General features: G+C 50.0%; 10 protein-coding genes across 10 annotated transcripts; 6 read left to right on the top strand and 4 right to left on the bottom strand.

Moving 5' to 3' along the window:
• Positions 1 to 115: 115 nt before the first annotated feature.
• P175DRAFT_0505428 (uncharacterized protein) lies at positions 116 to 1,207 on the bottom strand. The gene is made up of 3 exons (XM_040898093.1): positions 889 to 1,207; positions 417 to 814; positions 116 to 347 (listed from the first exon to the last, which is right to left on the bottom strand). The coding sequence occupies exons 2-3, from the start codon at positions 769 to 771 to the stop codon at positions 262 to 264; spliced, it is 441 nt and encodes a 146-aa protein (XP_040748318.1). The 5' UTR covers positions 772 to 814; positions 889 to 1,207; the 3' UTR covers positions 116 to 261.
• Positions 1,208 to 1,952: 745 nt separating this feature from the next.
• Positions 1,953 to 2,727, top strand: P175DRAFT_0447335 (uncharacterized protein; the record flags this gene model as incomplete). The annotated part of the gene is made up of 4 exons (XM_040894391.1): positions 1,953 to 2,204; positions 2,252 to 2,359; positions 2,417 to 2,470; positions 2,524 to 2,727. Coding segments are annotated over 4 exons (618 nt in total), but the record flags the coding sequence as incomplete, so codon positions are not given.
• Positions 2,728 to 3,481: 754 nt separating this feature from the next.
• Positions 3,482 to 4,630, top strand: P175DRAFT_0561321 (uncharacterized protein; the record flags this gene model as incomplete). The annotated part of the gene is made up of 4 exons (XM_040901041.1): positions 3,482 to 3,625; positions 3,684 to 3,805; positions 3,861 to 3,987; positions 4,050 to 4,630. The coding sequence occupies 4 exons, from the start codon at positions 3,482 to 3,484 to the stop codon at positions 4,329 to 4,331; spliced, it is 675 nt and encodes a 224-aa protein (XP_040748316.1). The 3' UTR covers positions 4,332 to 4,630.
• Positions 4,631 to 5,406: 776 nt separating this feature from the next.
• ergS lies at positions 5,407 to 6,483 on the top strand (the record flags this gene model as incomplete). The annotated part of the gene is made up of 1 exon (XM_040898705.1): positions 5,407 to 6,483. The coding sequence occupies one exon, from the start codon at positions 5,407 to 5,409 to the stop codon at positions 6,481 to 6,483; it is 1,077 nt and encodes a 358-aa protein (XP_040748315.1).
• A 1,844-nt stretch (positions 6,484 to 8,327) lies between these two features.
• Positions 8,328 to 9,354, top strand: P175DRAFT_0505426 (uncharacterized protein). The gene is made up of 3 exons (XM_040898092.1): positions 8,328 to 8,352; positions 8,410 to 9,095; positions 9,153 to 9,354. The coding sequence occupies exons 2-3, from the start codon at positions 8,528 to 8,530 to the stop codon at positions 9,167 to 9,169; spliced, it is 585 nt and encodes a 194-aa protein (XP_040748314.1). The 5' UTR covers positions 8,328 to 8,352; positions 8,410 to 8,527; the 3' UTR covers positions 9,170 to 9,354.
• Positions 9,355 to 10,729: 1,375 nt separating this feature from the next.
• P175DRAFT_0505424 (uncharacterized protein) lies at positions 10,730 to 11,989 on the top strand. The gene has a single exon (XM_040898091.1). The coding sequence runs from the start codon at positions 11,110 to 11,112 to the stop codon at positions 11,704 to 11,706; it is 597 nt and encodes a 198-aa protein (XP_040748313.1). The 5' UTR covers positions 10,730 to 11,109; the 3' UTR covers positions 11,707 to 11,989.
• On the bottom strand, positions 11,878 to 14,062 carry P175DRAFT_0123658 (uncharacterized protein). The gene is made up of 5 exons (XM_040892381.1): positions 13,619 to 14,062; positions 13,431 to 13,539; positions 13,254 to 13,369; positions 12,944 to 13,186; positions 11,878 to 12,890 (listed from the first exon to the last, which is right to left on the bottom strand). The coding sequence occupies exons 1-5, from the start codon at positions 13,734 to 13,736 to the stop codon at positions 12,049 to 12,051; spliced, it is 1,428 nt and encodes a 475-aa protein (XP_040748312.1). The 5' UTR covers positions 13,737 to 14,062; the 3' UTR covers positions 11,878 to 12,048.
• A 1,824-nt stretch (positions 14,063 to 15,886) lies between these two features.
• On the top strand, positions 15,887 to 16,398 carry P175DRAFT_0512720 (DUF3759 domain-containing protein; the record flags this gene model as incomplete). The annotated part of the gene is made up of 3 exons (XM_040898704.1): positions 15,887 to 15,899; positions 15,971 to 16,123; positions 16,235 to 16,398. The coding sequence occupies 3 exons, from the start codon at positions 15,887 to 15,889 to the stop codon at positions 16,396 to 16,398; spliced, it is 330 nt and encodes a 109-aa protein (XP_040748311.1).
• A 344-nt stretch (positions 16,399 to 16,742) lies between these two features.
• Positions 16,743 to 18,745, bottom strand: P175DRAFT_0496768 (glycosyltransferase family 2 protein; the record flags this gene model as incomplete). Its single annotated transcript, XM_040896141.1, has 3 exons — positions 16,743 to 17,266; positions 17,360 to 18,469; positions 18,532 to 18,745. The coding sequence occupies 3 exons, from the start codon at positions 18,743 to 18,745 to the stop codon at positions 16,743 to 16,745; spliced, it is 1,848 nt and encodes a 615-aa protein (XP_040748310.1).
• A 931-nt stretch (positions 18,746 to 19,676) lies between these two features.
• Positions 19,677 to 20,158, bottom strand: fkbp3 (peptidylprolyl isomerase family protein FPR2; the record flags this gene model as incomplete). Its single annotated transcript, XM_040900310.1, has 2 exons — positions 19,677 to 19,845; positions 19,920 to 20,158. 2 exons carry the CDS (start codon positions 20,156 to 20,158, stop codon positions 19,677 to 19,679), a joined length of 408 nt encoding a protein of 135 aa, XP_040748309.1.
• Between the last annotated feature and the right edge of the window lie 341 nt (positions 20,159 to 20,499).

The raw sequence follows: 20,499 nt of genomic DNA, 5'->3' as shown, positions 1-20,499 counted from the left end.
TACACCCATCTATAGCAGGGAGCGTACATACGTATTTACTCAACTTATGCCTACCGTCGGGTATCATAGAAGAATTGAAAAGTCTAAGCACGCTATTGATGTGCGTAAAACTCAAAAAATCCAGTTGTATTGGTATCACTATGCAACGGCCGTTGTAGATAGACTTGATGCAAGGAGAGAATAAACCCCTCACTGGGCATCATACATATAACATCGAGATCTCATCATGAGAGTGCTCTGGGGAACCGACAGTGTTCAAGCTCACAGAGCATAACCAACTAACATGAGAGTGCCAGACGCGAGTATAGCGTTGAAGCCAGGCAGGTTGGAGGCAGCGCCGTTATGAGCTATTATTAAAGACGATACATGAGCATTTGATATGGCAGATACTGTAAACTTGGGGGGGGGGAACGTACTCGTAGAGCTACTGGAACTAGTACATTGAGTTACGAGCTCATTGTAACGCTGGGCAAAGGCTTGGATGTTACTCTCGTCCGAGGAGCTGAGATCCGAGCAACCGCTGGTGACGCAGGACCGGAGTGTGCTGGCCTCATCGGCAATATCATTGATAGGGGCTTTGACGCTGCAGATACAGCTGGCTGTGGCGCTGTCCGGGCTACCACATTTGGTCTCCAGACCGGAGTCCTTGTAGTAGTCATCAAGGCAGGTCTTGTAGCATGACGGGATGTCACCTAACAGTTGGTTCCAGGAGGTGATATCAGCAACGGCAATGGAGGCGAGGCCGAGGAGAGCAACAGAAAGAAGGCGCATGTTGATGGCTGGGGTTTCGTGGGAAAGTGATGGTGGATCAATTCTTCGTTGTATGAAGGTCAGTAGATAGGGGATAATAGAATCAAAAAGCAAACAGCTTTGATCCCGGGGCCCTACCAGGTTCTATATAGCGACGCGCTGGAAGGAATTTTGAGCCCCCTGTGGGTACTCCGTAGACAATGGTTAGGACGGAGTACGATTGGATAGTCCACTCGAGACAAAAGACCCTGGTTCAGGGGCCAATCTCCACTTCATACGGGTAGTCATCTCGTTTCCTTTGAATTGAGCCATCCTTTAGGGTAGAGCCCTGGGGGCCAACCCCAGGAAGCGTCTGAATATCTATATTAGATAACAACTAACTACTTATTCGAGAGCAACATAACTTCGGTATGATAGGAGCACTTTCAGCCTCACCCTATCCCCCGTCTTACTGGAGCACGACTGCCTTTCGTTTGAAAGGGTCCATTTATTGGAAGATATTCACATGCGCTACTCCACAAAAGGCCCATTTCCCGAGCCCCTGTTGGCTGCCAGATTGTGGAGGTGACTCACACTCCCGAGGCTATAGCATAGTGAACTGTTAGGATGCAAAGCTTCTGGCAAGAGTGGGTCATATCTCGTATAGACTATACATACGGAGTAGAGGGCTGGAAAAAGAAACAAAGAAAGGAGGCTTAGCGGCTGACTGGCATAAGGGTTACCAGCAAATACCAGACTGGCCTAGAAATTGCCCCTGAAGGGTTATGAAGCAATCCATATATAACTACTCCAGTAACTAGGGTTTCTCTCAAGTCAATTTGAACAAGAAAGGGGATGGTTGGGAAGTAGGTACCGTCATAATGCAAGACTGACAGCATCTTCATTTCTCGCTCCTTTCTTCCCTTCCTCTTCTCTTTTCTCCCACCACTTTAGGTCTCACAGAATCACTGAAGAACTACCTGTGTTCATATAATACTGTATTAGCTAGAAAACTGATATTTTCATACCTTTCCATTGTCTGCACATCATCATGCATCTTCTCGAAAGAATCAAACACGACATTGCAACCAAGGGTGGTGGTCAATACACCCTTGCGAGCAGTCAGTTCAATTCAATGAGACCAGCTTCTACGAATCTCTCGACTCGCTATTGGAGCAAACGAGGGCTAAGTATCTTGATCCACAACATTGAGTGCAAGCCCTGACAGGAATAATGAAAGGCTTTGTTACGATTCTTCCACTCAAACTTTTGCCGTCGAAATGCCAACATGGGCGCATGGGAGCGGCTTTGATTGGTTCCAAGATTGGCTATTCGAGATGAGGGTACAAGGATACATAAGTCGCGGATCATTAAGTCCTCGCCCCGACATTACCTTGAAAGGGTCCAGTGGCCGCTTCTCCGGGAGGTATGTCGCTTACAGTCTTACTGTCATAGCAGTATGTACTAATAGTGCAGTGCAAAAGAGCCGGATTGCTTCATTGTCCCAGATCGCGGAGTATAGCCTAGTGTTGCTCTCAAAGTCAGATTCTCCGAGACGTATAACCAGCTAATAGCAGATGCGGATCTCCTGCTGGAAGGCTCTCAGGGCAAGATCCGTGTGGTAATACTCGTGAAGCTAAGCCCTCTGGGGCTGAATGATACGCACTGTCAGGCTGGATTTGTTGAGGTTCACGAGTATAATCCTGCATCTGGGACCAGACAAAAGAGAGGCGGTAGGAAGGTAATTCTAATAATACATAGCTTCCACTCTGCACTATTTTGACATGGATTCAGACACTCTATCCGATCCCGAGAGACCATGCTCAGCAGTGCATCACTCTGAAATGGGACGATATTGTTCGAGACAACATGGATTTGCTCCTCTTGCAGCCAACACCCCCGCCTCCCGCTCTTATGCTCGATGAACTTCGAAAGTGTGTGGATGGTGGGCTTAAGAGACATTTGATCACTGGAGCGATGTGCCAGGAGCGTATCTAGAATCCCACACCTATTAGTGAGATGCCACCGGCTAGTGAGACCCGATACATTGCATCTCAACACCAAAATGATTTTATCCACTACAACACAAAAGAAAATACATAAAAATAAATAAAAATAGATATATAATCGTTCTTCATTACGAGTATTAGTCTAATAAAAAATGCAAAAGTTACCTATAGAATTAACTAATCCAAGTACACAGTAGTAGTGTATGATATTCCTGTAGGTACCTAGGTATTATATTATATACAGCTATCATGCTAGGATATCCTACTATACTTTATAAGTATTCTATACTATTATATCCCCTATAAGCATAGAAAGAAATACAGTCTATACTTATGTGAATCTAATTAACCCTGTCAAATTGTTAGTAGTCAGAAAAAGTTGGATTCCATTCACTTCCACCACCACCCAGCGCTTAGCAACACGTGAGCCACAGTATTGAGGTCGCCATTTCACTCTCTAACCTTCATGTATCTCAAGCAACCATTTTCATGAGTTTATGCCATTTCATCGGAAAATAATGGAATATTCAAAACCTCGTTTACTTCTTGTCCTTCAAACCTTAGTAGGTCACTATGGCAGCCTTTCTCTGGACCTTTTTTCTACTCGAGCGTTGACGTTTATTCGCACGATGAAGCCTACAACTAGCTCCTTCGTCTCATAGCAAGTACGTCCATGCCTAGCGGACAGGCGGACTAGATTAGCGACCACAACTCCGACGGGAAGAACATTGAGTTGTGTGACGATGAGGGGGATAGCCGCACGATCGAAGCGCAGCCTGGGCTGGAGTCTATTTATCCTGAAACACGAGGCAGAACAAAAGACCGCTTTTCTCCAAGACATAAACAATATCTGCACCCAAGTACCCGGAGGTGGTATAGTGATCGAGGTATTCCGTCTCGTCGAGGCTATATCTTTTCCGGCCCACCAGGCACGGGCAAATCAAGTCTGGCGTTTGCTGCTGCTGGCTATCCGACCGTAATTCCCGACAGCTCTCCGAAAATGGGCTTGCCCAGTTGTTCCAGAATTTGCCCCGGAAATGCTTGGTGCTGCTGGAGGATGTTGACTCGTACGAAGCCAAGCGAAAAACAAATTATCTTTGTCTGCACTGCTGAACATCATAGATGGTGTGGCGGCACAGGAGGGCCGGGTCGGGTGCTCATCATGACTACGAACCATTTGGATCGATTGGATTCAGCCCTCATACGGCCGGGGTGTGTTGATTGCCAACCGCTCTGTATCAATAAAAATGTTTGAGAACTTCTTTCGCAGCCCCTACCACGGTCAAGATACGCATTATTATACCTTCCTAGAAAAGCCCGGAGAGAGGTTCAGTCTTTCCCGACAAGATTCCTGAGAATACCTCTTCTCCCGCAGACATACAAGGGTTCTTGCTGAAAAACAAAACATCCCCTGAAGACGCCGTAGCTCATGTTGAATTACGAGTCCAGGGACGGCTTGAAGAGATAAAAGCTCAAACACTAGAGCCAACACATTCAAACATAGACCAGGGGGGAGCATCAGACGACGCGGACGACGGGGCCACAGACCCGTCGGGAGGCGAGAGGTCAATAAATAGCAAGGCAGCAATATAAACCTGGACAAAAGAAGTCAAGTTGATTTCCAAAGAGAAGAGAGGAGGACAAGAAAGAAAAGCAAGCAGTCCAAGAGGGTGTAAAATAGGCAACATTCTCAAGACCTGCCCCTCTTCGATTACCTATCGCGCATGCTTAAAATCTTACTCCCAAAAGCTTAGGGGACCATTCGCATGATATACACAGCACACGAGCTTCAAAAAAGTGAGAGAAAATCACTCTTCGGAAGGTTCGGGTCGCTCCTCTGAACAAAACGTCACCCGTCGGCATGGAGCGGAAAGACTAATTTAATAGAAGCGGCATGATGGAACCCCCAGATCCAATCACGGCCATAGAATATGCTTGCCTGAATCATTCAATCGCCAGGGATGCTGCGCGCAGTAAGATTGCTCTCGATCTCTAATTTTCTACTTCCGGTATTCTTCGAGTACATGTTGTCTCATCTCTCCATGGCCTAGTGGGTGCCACCGATTTTCACTGGCCATATCGTAAGCCACCTCCGAGATATTGCCAATTAGATACCACAGTGGCCTCCGGTAGCTTCAAAACTTACCAGTCGACCACCAAAGGAATACTTGATCCGTCGTCCCAGCCACTGACGGGACGTCATCAGATAGGATTACCGCCTGTGTTGCTATAGACGGCCTTTTTTATCCCTCCGCTTCCCCCCGGCCAGAGGTCTTTAAGCAAGCAGTGATTCCCATACATTAGCGACGTCGGCCCAATGCAGTCACGGAAGAATGAGGGCGCAGAAGATTTCAAGGACCCCCCCAATGCTTCGAAACCGGGCAAAAAGCAACCCCATGTTCCTAAGAAACTCCTGAGCGAGACGGTGGGCAAATTGCTCACTCGTGAACTAGACAACTACTTCGCTCCACGCGAGCAGGGCCTGTGTTGCCTGCTGGCGGTGCATCATCCGCCACATTCCATCTCCTCGGGGCGATCTGATTCAGGAGAACATACTGACGTTACTGCCGCTTTCCCCCTGGGGTTGGGAAATCAAAACTTCTCGTGTCCAAACTTGCCTCAAAGACGCGACTATCGCCCCGTGAAATCCTCCAGACACAGACTGCGCATGCTCACCGCTTCAGTGAAATTCAAGTCGTCATCCCCTGCGGAAGATCCGGCCACCAATGAGACCAATATCCTGCCAATTGTCGAAACGCTTGCAACGCACTACGGGAGGGCTTCGCATATGGTAATCCTCGATCCAAGCTACAGATTTTTCGTGACCAAGTCGCGGACCGGCGCCTTGTGCTATAAATTGCAGGACGATGTAGCCATCGTCACAGGAGACCCCTTGTGTGAATCGGACCTTTTCTCGAATGTGCTGGACGAGTTTGAAGGGTACCGGAAAAAACACGGCTGGAAACTTGCTTTCATAGGCATCAGCTCCACGTTCGTCAAGTATGCCCGGCAGCGTCGGTGGACAACCATAGAATTCGGGGTGGAACGAGTTTTGAATCCAATGACAAACGACGTTTTGATGGAACAGTGCGGAAAGCGAATCATTGTGCAAAATAAGCAATTGCTCCATCCAGCCAAGAGGAATCTTTCCCTCCGAATCTACATTCCGTCATGTGAGCAGGATCTCTGTTTGGAGAAAGAGCTGAGCAACATCTATAATGAGTGGCGACGCCGACGTAGCGGAATCACCCAAGCATTTGTCACCGTCTATGATTTATTCGACTTTCCACACTTAATGGTGTACATCTACACATGCTCGGCCGAGGGAAAGGCCAATGGATTCGTGGCGCTTCGCTGGATTGGCGCCCATCAGGGCTATCATCTGGATCCATGCGTGACAGCACCGGAAGCACCAAAAGGCGTCAGCGATTTACTCATATATTCCACGTTGGTTTTCCTGAAGCAAGAAGAGATCTCGTACCTTAGCCTCGGCTTCGAACCCTTGGGAGATCTCAAAGAAATCACCGGCATGCCAGTCCTGTTGGATAGGCTTACGCGGTCGATTAATAGGCGTGTGTTTCAGAAATTTCAATTCAAAGGCAAAAAGGCGCACAGCGACAAGTTTCGACCGGATGAAGAACAGGAATCCCCCCTGTATGTGGTACTGCCGACAGGGATTTTTGATATTCGACAGGTTTTCGCTGTTCTTCATACAGCCAATATCCATATAAGAAAGTTGATTTAAATTCAACCGTCAGTAGAGGGCACTACACGTTTTGTCACGCAGGATAGCACCTAAGCAATGGCCCTGCAGTCCAGAACCCCTCCATTCCAAACTAGAAACGAGTTAAGACCGAGGATTATTGAGTACTAGCTTAACTGTGCCGTGCATTTCTCTCTCTAACCACTACCCCGAGAAAGTTCCCGCTGAAGCTCTCAAGGCGTCTTATCCTGCGCGGTGTTAATTCTTCACTTCACCGGCCACGATCCAGGATGCCAGTCCCATCTGTCACTACAGGAGTACAGCGCATAATATGGGTCGACACTAATCCTTGCACACGGGGACTCCGTACTCGGTACCTATACCGTTCTTTCAATCCGCCCGTACCCGTCGTGACTTAGGACATGCAGAGGCAATAACTCCGAAATTATTACACCGAGACAAGCTTCTGTCCTTCTAGAATATAAGACCGAGTCTGGCTCCATAAATGCAGTCCTTGGTAGCTTGTCTCGTTCCTGGACAACAGGATTTCCCTTGATTGGAAGCGGCAGTTCACAGATTAAAACCAAGTACAAGTAAAATCCAAAAAAAAAAGGTTCATTATCCGGACACTACATGGATCATCCCACGCTCACAGGTCTAGAGTCCGGGCCCATCCAGGAACCAAAGCTTCCCTTGATTCGGTAGGCGTACTCTATTCGGCCGTAGTAGAAGGCTAGAAGCCCTCAGTCCATCTTTGTCAGGAGGTGCCGCCCCGAACGACCAAATTAGGCATTTATTGCGCGGTGATCCAGTAAGCGAAGTAATCCCCCAGTGCTTCCAATCAGGAATTTCAGGAATTTCATGGTGGAACCGGCGGAAACAAAAGGTCTGGAACTTGACTCTAGTTCTCCCACTTAACCCGTTGACGATTAGTCGAGGACCAAAAAAAATCCAAAACCGTGGGCTGTTTGAATGCTAGCGGGATTGTTTTTCTACCCAGGCTCCGTTTATTTCCACTAATCACAGGCAGTTTGATTTGTTCAATCCACTAGGATTTGCTTGTATTGTGCTGATATTGGTGCGTCTTCAGCGAAGGGTTCACGAGATACTGGCAACAATCCCTCGCTCGGGCTGGTCCGGTAGTACGAATGCCTGGGAGAATATGGAGTACTCCACGCCTATTTACACAAACTGAGGGTAACCGAACCGAACTTGATCGATATTAAAACGGACTCACTCAGGGTCTTCAGGGTCCAGGAGTTGGCTCGGGGCAAGCCAATCAACATGGATAAACAGACCACCATGGGTAATCCCTCGCGATAGAACCTCCAAAATGAATAATCAATATCCCGACGGCTGAGCGCTAGTTTCGATTGAATCTATGGTGTTGGTTTGAGCTAAAATGGGTTCATTCCCCGTGGCTACAGAGGACAGCCAGCGCGACCCAAGGCCACCCACCGACTGTGTTCGGGCACAATCCTCACAGACAATGAATGACGATCCTCAGTTATCAGTGACCTAGTTATTGCTGTGTAACCAGAACTAAATTCTCTGTTCTTGGTGACCTCCCAGCCTACGGGGCATTTCACGGCGACTCAAGCCATGGGACCTTCCGTACAGGTAGTCTCGACACTACATGTGTGTCTCGCCCTGCTGGTGAGCGTGGCTCTACTAGCCTCGGGGTTGTCTTTAAAGAATCCGTCAATTCACGCGGATAACACACCTTCGCTCGAGGCTCGCAGTCTCAAGGAATTCCCGCTCCGTGTGATGCCGCTGGGAGCCTCAATCACTTTGGGTTATCGGTCGACAGGCAAAAACGGATATCGCAAATGGATTCGACAGCAGCTCCGATACATTGGCTGGGAGGTCGACATGGTGGGCAGTTTGAAAAACGGGACCATGAAAAACAAGGTAAGCCCATTTCTCGCAGCCGTTTGAGTATGTTGGGCGAATCTTGACTGGATTTAGGAGCATGAGGGTCATTTCGGCTTCAGAATCGATCACGTAGCCAGGGCAGTGGAAAACTCTACCTGGCTGCAGCCGAACTTAATTCTCCTCAAGTATGTACACGTCCGTCTGTCAGGAAATGTGTTCCCTATTGACTCTGCACCGCGCCAGTCTCGGGACAAATGATGCTGTCCAAAAATATCATGTAGATACTGCGGGGGACCGGATAGACGCTCTGCTCACCGAACTGTTCAACCAGATCAACGGAACCACTATCATTCTATCAACGTTACTGCCTAACACGAAGCAACCTCGAATAGCAGAACAAATCAGCCGTCAGTATCGCAATGTCGCCGCACGTCGGCGAGCGCAGGGTGACCGGGTGGTCCTAGCCGAGATGAGCTATTTCATCAAATCAGACCAGCTGGCCGATGGAACTCATCCGACAGACTCTGGATACAAAGAAATGGCATCAGTTTGGTGGGCTGCGATACAGGAAGCGGAAAGGGAGGGGATGCTGCAGGCGCCGAACAACATTGGTGAAGTTGGCGTTTTGACGCAGGCAAAGGAGGCAAGTCTAGATGACAGCATCACCAATCCGAACTTACCAGACTATACCGCCCCAGCACAGCCTGTCGTAGCTGATAACGCACGATCAATTCGCCCTTGTCGACTATGCCTAGTGGCAGTGATCCCAGCCGTCATGTGTAGGTTCTATCGGTCAAACGCCCGAAGAGGTGATCAGGGAGGCTAACAGGGCGCAGTTTTGCTTAATTCATGAAATCCATAAGATGGAGAGCGTCAGTGATTGATCCCTACTATCTACCGTCCGTTACGAGGTTGCAGATAGAAGGCGTGAGGAGGCCGGAATGAGGCGCGACCTGGGCATATCATACTCCGCGTACAAGAGAAAGGACCTCATCCTACTTAGGACACAGCAACTAATGCAACATGGTATTAGCTATATTCCGTATAAACACCTGCACATCTCCAGCTCTGTAGAAAGCTGCGGGTCTATCTAGTCAGAAGCTTGTACTTGGATGCTTTGTCCAACCCCATAGGCATACGTCGAACGTAGTCCCCGAAGCAGCCGGATTCCTGTAGAAATGAAACCAGAGTTAGTTCCGATCTGGTTCCCCTGAAAAAGGATACTCTGTATATGGAGTACTACAGAGTACGGAGTCCCGAGTACAGAGTATCTATACGTCCGAACCCCCTATTCAGACCCGTCTGTCAAGAAGCAACGAGGAGCGGAAAGTTGGCGTATGTGATGGATGTGATATAAGAGTATTCACAGTCCATCCACCTATCGGGGAAACAGGTTAATTTATTCTTGCTGACCAGTCATTATTCCAAAGCCTGACGAGCCAATCCTATTATTATACCTGAGACATTTCTGACTCAAGCAGCGATCTTACTAGGGATTTGTGCAGCCAACGGAAGAGCAGGAGCATGTCTTAGTGACAGCCTGAAGCATTATGGAATATGGATATAAGAATGATTGCCCCGTTTAATCTCGTCTGATTGCACTCAGGACTTTGATCCCCACCATGAAGCCACCAACAGGTTGCCATGTCAGCCAACTGTCGACTGGGATATGGCTCGGTTGTCAGGCTTCACGGCTTGTCCCACCGCGCTTACCAAGTATTCGCCGCAATGGGAGACACTACAGTCCTTCTGGCATTCGATGCTGTTGTACGGAGTCGCCTGGGTTGCTACCACTTGGTAGTGCTTGATTGTGAAGCTGCACATCGAGTACGGAGTATGGAGGAATCACATTTAATATGAATCCCTACTCATTGTGGACTCTATCTCCATATTAATTGCCCCTATACAATCAATCGGGAGGTTACCCGCCTGGAAGCTCCTCCGGCAGCCAGACTAATGTTTCAAATGAATGAACCTCTCGAACGGTTCGCTTGGATCCATCTGGATTGCACTTCTGTTTCCCGCTAAGGAAAAACATGGTCTGGCCGACTGATCTCCCTATCCATATCAATTTTATTGGGCGGAAATGGCCCAGGCCACTCGTCCAGCACCCCGAAATTACCGAGTAGGCAGGCATTACTCTCTCATTTCGACGTATCTAGGTCTGCGGGTGGATTGCATGGTCCTAACAGGCATGTTTTAATATGTCTATATGCCCGCGCCGGTTTAAATATTGCTTGCGGCCCATCAGCAGGAGCAAGAACGACGGGTTTCTGGTGCATTTATCCATTCAATTCTGACACTCTTTTATAAACGAACTTTTTACATTCCTTTCTCTCTCCTTTCGTTACTCTATTTACATCATCAACCATGAAAGGAGTTCTCGCTTTGGTTGGCTTGCAATTTATTGCCTCGACGGCAGCATACCTTGCCACCACAACTGCAAGTATCCCGCCGAGCTTAGACCAGCGTTGTCCCATGCTAATTGAATCCTAGAGGTACTATGATGGCCAGGAAGGTGCCTGCGGTTGCGGTACCTCCTCCGGTCTCGACTCCTGGCAGGTCCGTTCATCCTGTTCTGAAATCGACCCGCTCCTACTGACCCAACCTCGCATATAGCTCGGCATTACCACCGGTGTTTATACTGCGGCTGGCTCGCAGGCATTTTTCGATACCGATGGAGCTTCCTGGTGCGGCGCTGGGTGTGGAAAATGCTACAACCTGACCTCAACCGGTAGCTCTGCCTGTGATGGTTGCGGCACGGGGGGAGTTTCTGGCGAGAGCATCATCGTCATGGTTACCAACCTTTGCCCTTACAACGGCAACGAGAAATGGTGCCCGCAGGTGGGCTCGGAGAACGACTATGGTTACAGCTACCATTTTGATATCATGGCCGAGAGCGAGGTGTTCGGTGACAACGTGGTGGTGGACTTTGAACCTGTGGCATGCCCTGGCCAGGCTGCGTCGGACTGGGAAAGCTGTATCTGCTACGGCCAGACCGAGACCGACACCACCCCAGCTGGTATGAGCTCCGCGGACAGTTCGAGGTCATCGTCAACATCATCAAGCACGACCACGACTTCGAAAGCCACCTCCACCACCACCACCACCACCACTACGACGATCTCTGTCGCCACTACCCTAGCCACGGCTAAGGCTACCACTGTCGCGAAAGAAGAAGAAACCGCCACTTCGGCCGCTCCTTCCCTGGCTACCACCAAGGCCACATCGACCACCACCGGCGAAGGGACATCAACCGCCAACGCACCCAGTGCCACGCAATCGCTGTACGGACAGTGCGGAGGGATTAACTGGACCGGAGCCACGGCCTGTGCAACGGGATCCACATGCACCGTGATGAACCCGTGGTACTACCAGTGCGTGGAATAGGGTGGCATTTCTCACATCGGTTAAAATAGCATAGCATGATCTCTAGTTGGTGGAAGTAGCATATCTTGACTGCGGATTCCTAAAGCTCACTGGGTCTAGCTATCTTTTTTTTTTTCTTTCTTTCCCCTGTATGAATAGAAGAATATACTTTAGATTTCTTGAACAGCGTACAAAGCATATTTCATTACCTGCTGCTACCCATGCTGGGAGGGGAGTTCCTCACTAGTAGTGGAGGATGCAGGATTCTCCTCGCGGCGGCCAATGTATGGACTCATCTTGAACAAGTCTACTGCATTAGATTAGAGCGCACTTGGCCAGGGAAAGCACCATATGGTCGAAATTCTAAATCGCTGCATTGGCACAGCTAAAGGCCGGTGCAGTGCCTCCTGAATAATCCGCTATGATCGCTTCCACCGCAGCGTACAGCCCAGGACCCAGCAGAAACAATCCACAGCACAGGACGAGAACATGGACGGCAGTCATGATCGCCCTCCGCGGACCGGAAAAAAGATCCTGCCTATGGAGTTGCCAGTAGGCCACAGCAAAGAAGATAAAGCCAAAGAAGGAGTCGAACGCGGCACCCAGAAGCGACAGGAAATCCCCCATGCTGGGAACGACCTCGGAAAAGACAAAGGCAAGGATCCAGATCACCACCATGGTGAGGCCCCAGACGGCCCATCCAACCACGGTATTGCTGTGTGCGTGTCGTGATTGCCGCATGATGATGCGGCAGTATATGAACTTGGCGCTCACGTTGGCGTATATGACGGCGATCACGACGGTGGGCACAATGACGAACGCAAACGAGGCCTTTTTATCCGCAACAGCCCCCAGGCTGCCGAATGCGGGAGCGGTGGCATATTGGCCGAGATATCGGAACCCGATCGCCGGCGGGACGATGAACAGGACGGCGGAAATGCCGGCGAGGACAGCCAGCGATTTGGGGAAGTCTTGCGGCCTCTCCATTTCGGAGATGAAGGTGGGGAACAGAATCTGCGGAACCCAGAGAAAGGTGATGTTCAGGACAGCATTCATGCAGGCGACCCAGGTGGTTCCGGGCAAGGGGAAGGCATAGGTGCGAACCGGGCCATCAGTCGGGTAGTTGCCATTGTATCCGTACAGAGGAGCCTTCTCGGTGCCGGCGAAGATGAGGAATAGGAGGATCGACACCCCCATACAAGCCGCTGGAGGGGACGAGGGTCAGAACGTGCCATGGAATCCGATGGAGTTAGCCTACCGGAAAACATGGACATGAAGGACACATGATGCAGAGTACGGGGGGCCGACATCACGATACCCATGAGCATGACAATCACGGAAAACACCACGGTGCATAAAGAGTGGTCCGACAGCGTGTTGAGGATCTTTGCCCCCGTGAGAATGTGAAACCCGATCAAAAGAATATTGTTGGCCAACAACATGAATCCAGTAAAGGTATATGCAATCCGACTCTTGCCGAACGCATAGTAGCCAAAGTCACCTGTCCATTCTCCTGCATGAGATTCTTGTGTCCGCGGAACTGGCTGACCGGCGAGGATGTAACATACAGATATCCATGATTTGGGGATGTTTCATGATGAATTTGTGCATCGTAATGGACGTTATCCAGAACAGGGCCCCTGCAACCAGCATGGTGAGGATACCCGGAACCCACCCCAAGACCCTAACGGCATCATCGCTCTCAGTATTGCAGGCCACTCAGGGTTATGTAGTTCCCAACTCACGAGAGAGACCATGACTGGGCCATAATGGCCAAACACACTTGTTCCCCCGCTAGTAACCAGGCAGCTTTCTGCCATGACATTGTTCGTAGCTTAATATCATGCTGGTGATCTAAAGGCAGATAGATGTGCCAAACCCTGATTAGTAGGCGGCAGAGGATTCAAAGATGAGGGTAAAAAGAAAAGCTTACCTGCAACAATGATGGCAGTCAAGGTATCGTCCGAGCTGGAGAAGTCCTGGTCGATCTCGTCGACCTCGCCGGGGGCCTTCTCGGCCTTGTCCTGGGCAACATACGCGGGTTGAGACATGTAGAACAACAACTATTGACGACGCATTCCAAGTCACAATCCAGCGGAAACTAACGGATAGCAAGGATCGGCTTCAAACCCAATCCCCACTCCGGGCTTCGACATGATATATAAAGTGGAATTTGCTATTTTTTTTTTTTTTTTGGACTATAGATTGCAAACCCTAAAGTTGGGGGAATGACGCGATATCAACAAATCGCACGTGCTCGGAACCCTTATCAGACCTTTTTTTTTTTCCAGAGCCAATAACCCCGACTTGATAGTAACGATACGGGCAAATGTCCTCCGTACTCTATGTTGACTTTGATGCCTTGCCCAAGATGGAATGGAGGGATTGGGCCAAGAAAAGCTTAGCGCGATGAGGGGGAGATGGAAGCGAGAATATGAGGAAGATGAAACTGAGGATAGAAATACTGAAGGTACTACCGTGGTGTAGAAGACGGTATCTGGCGGAGACCTAGTTTACTCTCAGGCTAGAGGCTGACTGGCCAATGGTTAAGCTTCTTTGGTAGAGAAATTCAAGCTGTTATTTAAGTGGCGACAAGAAGTAAAGTATGGGAGGCCGAGTGCATATTTGAACGGGGCAGGTTAGTATTTTAGAGAAAGTGAGGAGAGATTAAGGTCTGAGCACAGAGGATGCTGTAGTCGATCTCTATTCCGCTGTAGAGTGCTTCCACGATCTAGCTGCAGCTGCTCTGCAGTCCGCGGCGCGCCCAGTGACAAAGACCTCCCTCTGGCCCTCGAGATCCGGCAGGGCTGACGCAACTCGTTCAGATAGCACAACTTCATTGGGTGGCGAACAGACACCGCAGCCCGCGCATGTGCCGTGCGCCGTACACCGATGTACCTTGGGAATGAAGATCTCGTATTGCATGTTGATCAGCGCATATTGTGACTCAGCGACACACGGCATGTTGGAGCATCACTATCTGACCTGATCCACTTTGAATTCGCAGCCTGGGTGATGTGGACTGAGCCCCAGCATGGAGGCATCACGTACTCCGTGCTCTGTCAGGAAATTGCTATATTTGGGCTGCACTCTGGACACCCAAACCCCAACAGTGCTTCTACTGGGTTCCGTTCGTGTCCAGGGAAAAGGGCTAAAGAGGGGTCAATGTGGCGAAGGCGAAACGAAACCAAAAACCAGCCTGTATGTATTGATACTTGACTGGGGCTAGTTTCAGCCATCCTAGCCGATCGCGAATTAAGGAAGTCGGTGAGAATCGGGAACGAGAGAAGAGTGGGAAAGGTCCTGTTGACTTCCAATCATGTGCGCATCCCAGCCCTGATCCAACATCCAGAGAGGGGCAAAGTGAGCCACACCACTGTGGCTATGCCTCTGCTAGAATAACAATAATAATGTTGAATGGCAAATGGTTTGGACTCTTGGAGTATTCCGGTTCCTTCCGCCACTCCTCTGTCCTCTGCGGGGGGTGTATAATTCTACGAAATGCTGGATTAAGAAAGCCACGGATCTCATCATTGAAACCCCCTGACGACGGCGCAATGGCACCTTTAGTAGTAGCCAGTCAAAAACTCTCCTCCTGCCGTCCACCGTCCAGATTTCCTCTCCATGCTCAAAATCGGAGTCCAGATTCCAGAAGCCAGGTCCTGGCGCGTAATTTACACCACCCGTGGGCCTAGCTCCTTCTTCCTTGCAAGCCTCCCAACGAGTCCCTCCCTCCCCCTCCCTCTCTCTCGGCTGAAGCCTGCGACTCAATAATACGTCCTGGAAAGAAGCCCATTATTGCTTTGGCGGAGATCGCCGCCAATCATTTAGCGCCAACGCGTCCATTCCAGCTTTTTGGGGTCCTGTGCAGCGGGGCGATCCACCGAAGAAAGCTTAGGCGGGTTTCGATGGTATTACATTTACTCGTACTATCAATTCAACCATCTGTGGTGTGCGAGAGAGCGAGAGACTCTTCTCGCCGTGTACGGAGTACTGCTAAGGACTAACTGCTTTGGAACTTGCCCCTCGTCGAATGCCCCGCGCCTCTGTTGGGACCATGCGCCGTCTTCGTCAATATAAATACAGCTCCTTGGGCTTCACTCCTCCTCCTTTCTCTTCTCTCTCCAATTCACCTACCACTCTACTCTCTCTCTCTCTCTCTCTCACGTTTCTTTAAACACTATCCTACATATCTATCACCATGGGTTGGTTCGGTAAGCTCTCTCCACCTAGATGCTACCAACAGTTGAGCCAGTGCTGACCCCCCCCCGCTCTCATCTATTAGATGACAACAGTGACCAGGCTCAGTCCTACGACCAGTACCGCAACCTGGACAGCAACAACGACGAGCACAAGGCCAAGTTCAGCCATGAGCTTATTGCCGGCGCTGCTTCCTACGAGGCCATGAAGGCCTACGAGAACCACGTCGCCAAAAACGGTGCGTTGCCTGCTTTCCCTACCCTGTCCCACCTCTCTCAAATCCGAGTATAACCCGGCACAATATTGTAATACTGTCAACTTGAGGACGACGGCTGACCCTCAATCCTAGGCCAGCCCCCCAGCCACGAGAAGGCCAAGGAGCTCCTTGCTGGCTTCGCCGGTGCCTTCATCGACCGTGAATTCGAGACCAAGGGCCTTGACTTCATTGACCGCGAGAAGGCCAAGAGACACGCCGAGCAACAGCTCCACGAGGCCTCTGCTCAGGATTGGTAAAGGGTGTAGTGTCGTCTGGTACGACCCTGCAGGAAACCTTTGTAGATAGTCATCACTGAGATCGATGCTGTTTATGAACGAATATATACCATTTATACTTGATCCACTTTTCTGTCTAGACCTCGTAGAACCCTAGTCAAAACACCATCCAATCTTTTTCTTCGTCCCCGCTTGATGGAGAAGGAACCACTGCTAGCTAGGAACACAATCACCAGATGCTTCGTTGCAAAGCCACGCACTGTAACATCATCCGACAGTTTCTTATTGCCCAGTGACCTTGGATTCCCTGCATTATAGAATGCTCACTATGAGCAACAATTTCCGGATGACAAAATGGCGCCTGTTCATACGGCCAACACAGCAATCAATAATGACACTAGGAGGAAAGGAACCACAACAACAACCACCGCAAATCCAGACCCATGTGACCGATACTGACCTTGAAACGAAAGCTTACCCAGGACTTCAGCGCGCGGGAACGCAATGCCCTGCTCCGTTTTAGCGAGCTGGGATGCACGGTCCGGGTACCGGGGAGGATTCCATAGATACGAGACGGGGACCCAGAGATTGGTAATGGCAAGGTAGAAAATATGGAGGAGCGGTGGCCAGGCCAAGGTGGTCACAAATGAAGTCCCCAGAGTCCCAGTATCATCGGTGATGGTTCTCCAGATCGAGAAGGCGGCCGCGCTCAGAGTGACGAGGAGTAGAGAAACGGCGTAGATAACCCCGTTCTCCCATAGCAGCTGGGCCTTTTGACACAACGATGCGTAGCCTGCTCGGTTCCATGAGTTGGCAACGCTCCCGGTAACGAATGACCCCTTGGGCTTGCTGGAAAAATATTGGAATCTTAGGATGGCGAAGAGATGTGCTGTCACGGGGGTTGGTTGTTCCTGTTTAGCCAACCGGGTGCAAAATATGATTTTTAAATGGGCAGGGGGGGGGGGGGGGGTGCACAACTTACTACCGGCAAGCCAGCTATTCTCGAGGTGAGAAAACAGTGGGACTCGGAATCCTGTGTAGGCGGCTTGTAACCATGCATAGAGCCATGTCAGAGCCATGTGCGTCACTGCCATAGCCATCTGGGCTTTCACCAGCAACGGCGATGGCGTCGGAATGAGATGATCTGACAGCAACAACACTGGAATCGTTGAGAATCCAACAAAGGAGCTGACGAGTCCAAGGACGATTTGCATTCCATTAAGGGCAATGCTCCATTGCAACTGGCGGGGGATGCTTTTGTTTGTGGGTGGACGTAGCGCATTCAGCTGTTGCGAGTGTCCAATATTCCATCGGTTTCTTTGCGCAACATGTCCCTGCAGGGAGCTTGGAACCAGGCCGAATTGCAAAGGCTCTTCAACCTGGATGATAGTATGTCCACGACCTTGTAAAATTAAGGACAGCTGCCAGTCCTCCGAGAAGGAAAAGGTGGGATATCCGCCGGTATCGAGGATCACTTGCCGTCGAAAGACCGCTCCGGATCCCGCATCTATCGCGATGCCTTGGTAGTCGAGCTCGGTATTGTGACAAGCATAGAAATGAATGCGAGACTGAGAGAGAGGATCCCCCTGAGGCAAGTTATAGTAGTGTTGTCTTGTTGTGAGCAATGCCGCCTGTGGATTTTGCAGCAAATGAGGCAATGTGGCACGCAGGAAGTTCCGGCCCGGGAGGCAGTCTGAATCCAAGACTACGCAGTATTCCGGTTGGAAGTCCTCCTGCAATGAGAATAGGGCGAAGTTCAGATTCCCCGCTTTGGCAAATACGCGGCCTGAATGCTTTCCGCGAGTATGATAGGAGAGCTGCGGCCATTTGGACTGCAATTCGGAGACTGCGATCCGTAGTGCCTCGGATCCTCCATCATCCAGGAGTAGGACTCGGAACTCCGAGGCTGGATAGTCAATGGAGCAAGCCGCTCGCACAGTATCCAGGATAATGTCCAGGGGCTCCCCGCAACAGGCCACCAGCACGTCAACCCGCGGAAGATTTTTAGTACCGCGAAGTCGCAGCTGCTTCCGGAGCAACGGGGGCTTACACCCCGTCGCGACAGTAAGGAGTTGGCTTTGACGGGATAGACCTAACAAGTCAACCTAAGGCCCATAATTCATCCTGGGGAGAGGGATCAGGGGGGCTCCTTACGAGCAAATATCCATTCGACCATGATCATGAGCCACATTTGCCAGGTTTGACCCAGGCTGGTGACGACGACGCCCACCCGGAGAAGAAAGTAGATATCAGTGGTCCATACGGCTGCCTGGGCCACAAAGTGCAGGGACTTTCGATATCTTAACCCCGCGAGCATCTGCTGGGTCGGCTGCAACTCCTGGATCTCATATGGGGCTTTGGTGGACATTTTGACAAGGGGATTTTAGCAGCCCGAATGAGGGTAAATGAATAATATCAGGCCCCTGCTCGATTTGCTCACTGTGTCGCCATTGTACCAGTTTTGCTATCTCACCCTCTCTCTGTAAATCAAAAAGGGAGCCGAGAGAAATTCGGAAGTTGGGGGTTTGGGCTTCATTTCAATTAGTGTGTTTGGGTCCTACATTTCTTGTCCTTCACGGCGGTATTGGCTAGCTGTAAGCTTCTCGACGCCACAAAACTGCTCCTAAGCCAAAAAAGAACTATACCGTGGTGAAATAGCGGTGACGAGGATATTTTTGCGTGTGAAAATAACGCTGAGCCGGATCTAGAATTGAGTTGCAGAAGAGGCTTAGGAGGGCTAACAAATAACTAACATGTCTACAGTGCTACACGGGTAGTTGCTATTACAGTGTTTAATGCCAAACCCTGAAACGAAAAGCTTCCCCGGAATCTTAACCGTTGACATCCAGCATAGAGTGCATTGTTGTTGGCTAAACCACACGATTCCAAAGCCAAATACATAATTATATCAACAAACCCCCTGAAATCCGAACCGAGCCGAACCGGCACAAAGACCGTAGACGACCCCGCGAGCCAAGGATTTTGTGGGGATTAGATCTCTTTCTCGCCTCATTTGGGGGAAAGACAGCATAGCAATAATAGGGTAGGCAACCATAGGGTGTCGGTACACACGGAATCCTTGCCTAGTTGTACGGTTACGGTCTGGCAAAATTAGGTACGGAGTACTCGCAGTCGCATTCAAATTGACAAGCCCGGCTTGAGGCTAAGTAATCCTATCCCGGCCAGATAGCTATTGTGTATACCAGCAATATATGTAGATCTTAGATTATCATCATGGACAGTAGAAACACCCATCATTCGACCCAGCGAACGCCAACTTTACCAATGAAAGAGCTATTTTACAGCTCATCCTTGGACACTCCTTCAATTTCCATCAACTCAGTCTCGAACACCAGCGTAGCTCCTCCGGGGATGGGGCCGACCCCGCGATCTCCATACCCATACTCAGGCGGAATAGTAAGAGTCCGCTTCTCCCCAACGCACATGTCTAGAAGACCTTCGTCCCATCTAAAACCAGTCAGCTATGGCCGAACACAATGCGTGATCCCTTCAAGAATAAAATAAGAAAAGCACGCGCGTACCCCTTAATGACTCTGCCTGCACCGAGAGGGAACTTGAGGGGAGAGCCACGGTTATAGCTCGCGTCGAATTCAGACCCATCCGAAGCGAGGGTACCTCGGTAGTGCATGTGCACTACATCGCCTTTGGCAGTTTTGCGCGTACAGCTAACGGAGTGAGTGGTCTCGATCCCGAGCTCGGCGGCATGGGTTAGGGAGGAGAGGGCGAGGGTGAGGAAGGTGGCGAGAAGTGGAAAGTGCATTGTGGCGGTTGGATAGTCTGGGTTGGATTTTGTATGAATGAAGTGTTTCAGACGAGTGGGATTGTCTGGAGATGTATATCTAGTAGCTCAAGTTAATGAAACGTGGTTAGTTTGAGCAGGAGCGAAGAAGGAGTGGAGGCTAGCAAGTTCTTGTGCTTCTCAATGTCAATGTCGCGAAACTCTTGAAAAGCGCCTCACAGAAGGTTGCCAATACCTGCTAATGGAATTGAGGTCAACAAGGACAGTCTTATGTCTTCAGACTCTTCTTTCCATAATGTTGTCAACTCGGAATGGATGACGCCGCAACATGCAGGGGTATATCACGTGGCATGTGCATATTA

This window comes from Aspergillus ochraceoroseus (assembly GCF_002846915.1).
Source record: "Aspergillus ochraceoroseus IBT 24754 chromosome Unknown P175scaffold_14, whole genome shotgun sequence".
Classification (NCBI taxonomy): Eukaryota; Fungi; Ascomycota; class Eurotiomycetes; order Eurotiales; family Aspergillaceae; genus Aspergillus; species Aspergillus ochraceoroseus.
Note: the sequence above shows the minus strand (reverse complement) of the source record. Positions and strands in the feature narration are given on the sequence as shown.